The following is a 5,671-nucleotide window of genomic DNA, read 5'->3' on the forward strand; positions in this document are numbered from 1 at the left end:
AGTAGAATGTTTTAATACGATTGACTTCAGAAACGTTTTAACTCATTATATATATATATTTACTCATTATATATCAATTTTCAGTTATCTGTATGGGAACAACAAATATAGATAATATCATATTTAACTCATCGGATTTATTAAAGATTTCTTAATACCAAAATCAAAAGTGGAAATTATTTAACTTATATATTAAATTTGTGTTAACTAATTTTATGTGCTATGTGAATTATATAAGAGTATCTTATAGAGTCAGCTTGGTTTTTACACTCTTAATAAATAAACAAACCATAGATAGTGTGGTGAAAACTTATAAGCCAGATAATAGCTACGAAACACGGGTGATTACTTTTGTCTTGTTACTCGGCTGCGAACCACAAGGTCCCAGGTTCTATCCTCGCTCATAACAATCTGCTACATTGGTGACCTCGGACGATGAACCTTCATACAGCTGTTGTGGCACCATCTACCCACAGCAACCCAAAAGTCGTCAGATTCACTTGACGCAGCAACACTAAGTCGTCAGACTCACTTGACGCAACAGTAACCACTCACCCACACACACTCGCCAGAACGCTTGGCTCTGCTCAAATGAGTACAGGCGCATTAGACTCAACAGCTAATACATCACCACTCAACAGCCATTTCGTTCGTCTCACCTCCGACTCACTGGAGGCAGAGTACTGTGGTGATAGCTTATAAGCCAGACAACAGCTACGAAACACGGGAAGTTACTTTTGTCTTGTGGTCTTGTTACTTGGCTTCGGACCACAAGATCCCAGGTTCTATTCTCGCTCATAATGTTTACTCCTCACACAACACATCGACGGACCATATTATTTACTCCTCACACCACATCCATTTTGTTAATTATCTCTACTATATTACTCCTCAAAAAAACCACGCCATGTTGGACACATACATTTATTACAACAGAACAGAGAAACATACATCAACACATTGCGTCACGTGACTATTGAGTCACGTGATCAGGCGGGATGGAGAAAAGCGCGCGAACATTCTCCCCCCCCCCCCGTTGATATGTTTTAAACGTTTATTATCACATCACAAAAGATAAAATTTTAACGTAGAAATTACAATAAAATATTAAACATTGCACTGTTAAAAAATACTTCTAAAAAGATAACTAATAAAAACGACAATTTTCAATACAGTGCACAAGAATTACCTTATGACAAATTGTGCGACCACTTAGTGGCCAAAACTTTTCTAGAACAATACATAATAAATTCGAAGCACCAACATGCAAATGCTTCTTGTGATAATAGTCTAAAATAATCATAGTAAATTTATTATCTTTTGGCAAGATTGACGGATGTTTTGATACAAAACTTAAATTTGAATTTTCTAGCCAGCTCCAACCCTCAAAATACCATAATCCAAAATCGGGTTGAGGCGTTTTAACTTACTGTTTGGAGAAACGAATCCTTTGAGTTGCAGGTTTTGAATATCTGCAGCAAATTCTTACTGCTGCACCCCTTTAACCAAGAAATTCTCAGCTTATTTCAACTCACTGCTGCTTAGAGGACCTGTAGTACGCCCAAGTGGATTTCGGGCGTTGTCACTAAACCTAAAAATGTAACTAAGAACACGCAAAATAGACATATAATTATTACTAAGCTTAATTAATTCATACATTAAATGTCCTTCAGTAATATTAAAAATTTTAAAGTTTTTAGAATTGTTCTTAATTTCAGCATTGAACTCTTCATTAGTTTCTGATACAAGAACTGGATGATTAGGGTAGTTATGATCAGCAAGAAATTCAGGTCCATTCCACCATAAGTCACAAGTTTCTAGGTTTTTACAGATTGGAGTAAGTCGTTGCCACCGGAAGTATACCCCTGATTCTACCGGATGTGAACCAAAATTCATCGGATATGACGTAACACTTTGTTGACGTCATACTGGTCATTTAGCGCGGGCTTTATCTAGCAATATTTAGTGACTAATCCTTTTTTTTTTTGCCCTGCTGTACGTGAGACGTGTGTATTGAATCTCTTACACCTTTTATTTGCTTGTGGAGATAAGAATTCATTTTGTTCTTTTATATATTATTAATCTATATTGTTTATTTATCTTTCATTATTTATTTATATTATTTAGGGTTTTTTTTTTTTTTTACTTTACTTAACTTAATTAGAATTAGTATCACTGAACATACTAATTAGGGTTAGCTAGGAAACAAAAAAGTTTCTTTGTGCTTGTATTTTATATTATAAACTTTTATATTTAATTTTACTATTTGTTTTTCCGTAGATTAATTATATCTTATTATTATCTATAATCTGAAAGATTTTAATTTCCAGATTAGTGCTAACTTGGGAATTTTTTTTTTTTTTTTTTTTTACATTTAATTTGTGTATTATTTCAATTTTTTAATTATTCAGTGGTGTACTGAACTTGATAGTTTCAAATTTATTTGTGGTATCTAATAATAATCTTTAACATCTTCTGTATATTGAATCTTATAATTGTTTTCTGTTTTGCTGTATGCTTTTTTGGCAGTTTGTACAGAATTTTGTTACTATTACTAGCTTTTGAAAGAATTCCATTTTATCTCACTGTTTTACAATGAGGGCTCTCTTTATTGGCGATTCCATGATCAAATACTTGCATAAGTATGTATCTGTTGAATCACTTGACTTTCATTTGGACATTGTTTCCTATCCTGGTGCAACTATTGAAAGATTAGCTAGCAATATTTCTGTACACAAAAATTATGACTGGGTCTTAGTGCATGTTGGCACAAATAATGCATCTTTGGATACTATTGAAGTAATACTTAAAAAATATAGAGCTTTGGCCACTGAGGTATTACTTCATGACCCAGGTGCAAGAATAATTTTCTCGAGTATTGTTCCAAGAGATTTTGATTTCCACAGAAAGGAGTATAAGGAATCGGAGTATTATTTACAGACACTAAACTATAAGGTTCGAGCCATAAACTGTGCACTTAAAGAACTATGTTATTTTCAAATGTTTTTCTTTTGCAGTTCTTTCCAGCCATCTTGGAAAAACTATCTTGCAAGAGATGGCTTGCATTTAAACAGATGGGGTAATAAGCTGCTTGCAGGTTGTTTTCTTGAATCCTTAACAGGATGCATCTCAGCAGATACAGCATCTAAAAAGGTAAGCATGAATACGTTTTTTTTTTTTTTTCTCACAATGATTTTAAAAATTTATGCAAGCCTGAAGTCGATAATTTATAATTGGTTTTTGTTTTATTTTCGCAGATTGCAAAGACGCAGTCTTCCAACTCTGGTTTTTCTTTTGATGATTCAGAGTTTCCTCTATTGCCATTTTTTCCCGCAGCATTTGTTTCTTCTGCTAGGCCAAAGCAAGAGTCTGGCAAGCCAGTTTCTAGGCCTGTGCAACCTGCTAGGCCAAAGCAAGAGTCTGCCAAGCCAGTTCCTAGGCCCGTGCAACCTGCTAGGCCAAAGCAAGAGTCTACAAGGCTAATTTCTACACCCGTGCAACAGTCAGCTGCTCTGCTGACGAAAGATATTTCTTCTCTGCCATCTTCTAAAGGTAATACTCAATTTGTACTGCCTGTGATCCCATGCATTCCATTCAGTCAGTTTAGTGAAAATGTTTTTAGTAGTATTCCCACATCAAATAAATTTTCAGTTTTGCCAACAAATTGTAAAATATTGCATGGTGGAATATTCGCTCGCTCAAAATTGTTCCTATTCTAAAAACTGTGTTTATTGTGGGAAAACATATTCTATGCGGTCCTCGTTTTCAAATCACCTGAAGAAATTTAAATGCCCTCAACCTGTCAAAGACTGTTATCCTAAACTATGTGAAAAATGTTTGAAGTCCTATTCCTCTAAATCTTCTTTTTCAAACCATTTAAATCAATGCAACAAATCAAAAACTCGTGTTTTCTTAGCCCCATCTGGAAAAAATTTCAGTAGGGTTTTGGAAACAAATGCATGTCTGACAGAATCAGTGGCAGGACCTGCAAAGGATCTACAAGCAAGTAGAGATATTAAATTAACATCTTCAGTTTCAGATATTTGTCAAAAATTTAAACGTCCTTCCAAAGTTAAAAATACATATCCTAGAATTTGTAAATTATGTTTAAAGTCTTATTCTTCTAAATCCTCTTTTAGCTATCATTTAAAGCGTAGCTGTAAATCTGAGGTTCAAACTGTATCATGTTTGCCAGTTAAAAGTAACTGTATTGTATTGGATAATAACTCTCACAAGGAATCAATAATAAACCCCATTGCAGATGTAGGAATAAATCAAAATGTACATAATTCTCAATTTATGAGTGATAATTATGAAAAATCCCCAAAAGGTTTAAAATGTGGTAGCATTATTCCTGTAAAACCTTTTAAAAGTCGTCAAGAAACTTGCAATTTTACCAAGAAAAATGAACTGTTTTTTTGTGTACAATCTGAGTGCAATCAAGTCTTTTCTAATCTATGGTATTTAAATAAACATCATAGTGCTGTGCATCAAATTCAGAATGTCAAAACATTTTCTTTTGATTCTTTTAAGAATTTTAAGATTTGGTTAGAAGCTGCAAGTTCTTCTACTTATACTTTTTTCCGGAAATCAACAGGCAAAAAAGTTTTGGGTGATAAAACATTTCATTATTATGTTTACCAATTTTTTTATCCTTCATATCTGTCAAGGATTCAATCAAGAGTAGAACGACATGCTAAAAGATACCACCCACTTAAAGAAAATACACGTAATTTAATCAAATCTTATTTATTGCTATCATTTCCTGTTTCAAAAATAGTAAGCTTAATTCGTGGTGATGCAGGCTGTCGGGATAAAAGAAATTTCTGCCCAACAAAAGAAGTTTTTATTTCTCGGAAGACTATACAGTCTTATTCAAGGCATCTACATAATACAATAAAGCCGATTAATGATGCCATGTCTGTTTTCTGTACTGTGGAGAAATTAAAAAATGAAAAATATAATCCCATTTTAATTTTCAAATTACTAATGTCGGATACTATCTTTGGACCTTCTTATTTGGATAGCTTACCAAATTGTGAAAATTCTTTTGCATTAGGTTTCAAAAAGACATGCTTATGAAACATTCCCATAAAATCCTTTGTATTGATGCTACCCATGGCACAAACCATTATGATTTATTTCTTCTTTCATTGCATGTGCAAGATGAATATGGTCAGGGATATCCTGTTGCGCATTTTATTACAAATGATTTAGATTTTCGTACATTAGTGGCTTTATTTTCTAGTTTACATTGTCGCATTCCTAATTTGAAAGTTAATACAGTCATGACTGATGATGATGGTTTTACTTTTAATTCTGTATTTGGTCCCGATATCAAGCATCTATTGTGTCAATGGCATGTATACCGTGCTTGGAAAAGGCAGTTGACTGTTAAAGTCCATGATAAATGTCTCCGTATGAAGATGTCGTATGAATTATTAAATATAATGAATGAAAAGTCTCTAGAGGATTTTGATAATAAAGTTTCAATTTTTATTAGTAAATATTTAAATGAATGCCAAAATTTTGTTGATTATTTTGTAAAAAATTATTCTACCTGCTATAGACAGTTTCCACATGGTGGTACCAATACAAATAATTACTGTGAATCGTTTCATAATCAGTTAAAAACTGTATATTTTGAGCGTAAATTTAATAGGCGCATAGA

The 5,671-nt window shown here is 33.1% G+C and overlaps 1 protein-coding gene across 1 annotated transcript; it reads left to right on the forward strand.

The window, feature by feature from the left end:
* The first annotated feature begins 2,464 nt into the window (after window positions 1-2,464).
* On the forward strand, window positions 2,465-3,899 carry LOC129958816 (uncharacterized). Its single transcript, XM_056071512.1, has 2 exons — window positions 2,465-3,153; window positions 3,258-3,899. Exons 1-2 carry the CDS (start codon window positions 2,596-2,598, stop codon window positions 3,717-3,719), a joined length of 1,020 nt encoding a protein of 339 aa, XP_055927487.1. The 5' UTR covers window positions 2,465-2,595; the 3' UTR covers window positions 3,720-3,899.
* Window positions 3,900-5,671: the final 1,772 nt, after the last annotated feature.

This window comes from Argiope bruennichi, chromosome X1 (assembly GCF_947563725.1).
Source record: "Argiope bruennichi chromosome X1, qqArgBrue1.1, whole genome shotgun sequence".
NCBI lineage: Eukaryota > Metazoa > Arthropoda > Arachnida > Araneae > Araneidae > Argiope > Argiope bruennichi.

What these genes read in the sequence shown, in the direction of transcription:
- LOC129958816 (XM_056071512.1), top strand. Translation starts at nt 2,596, where the DNA reads ATGAGGGCTCTCTTTATTGGCGATTCCATGATCAAATACTTGCATAAG. An exon ending in CAGATACAGCATCTAAAAAG is followed by an intron (nt 3,154 to 3,257) that starts GTAAGCATGAAT and finishes TTATTTTCGCAG; the next exon opens with ATTGCAAAGACGCAGTCTTC.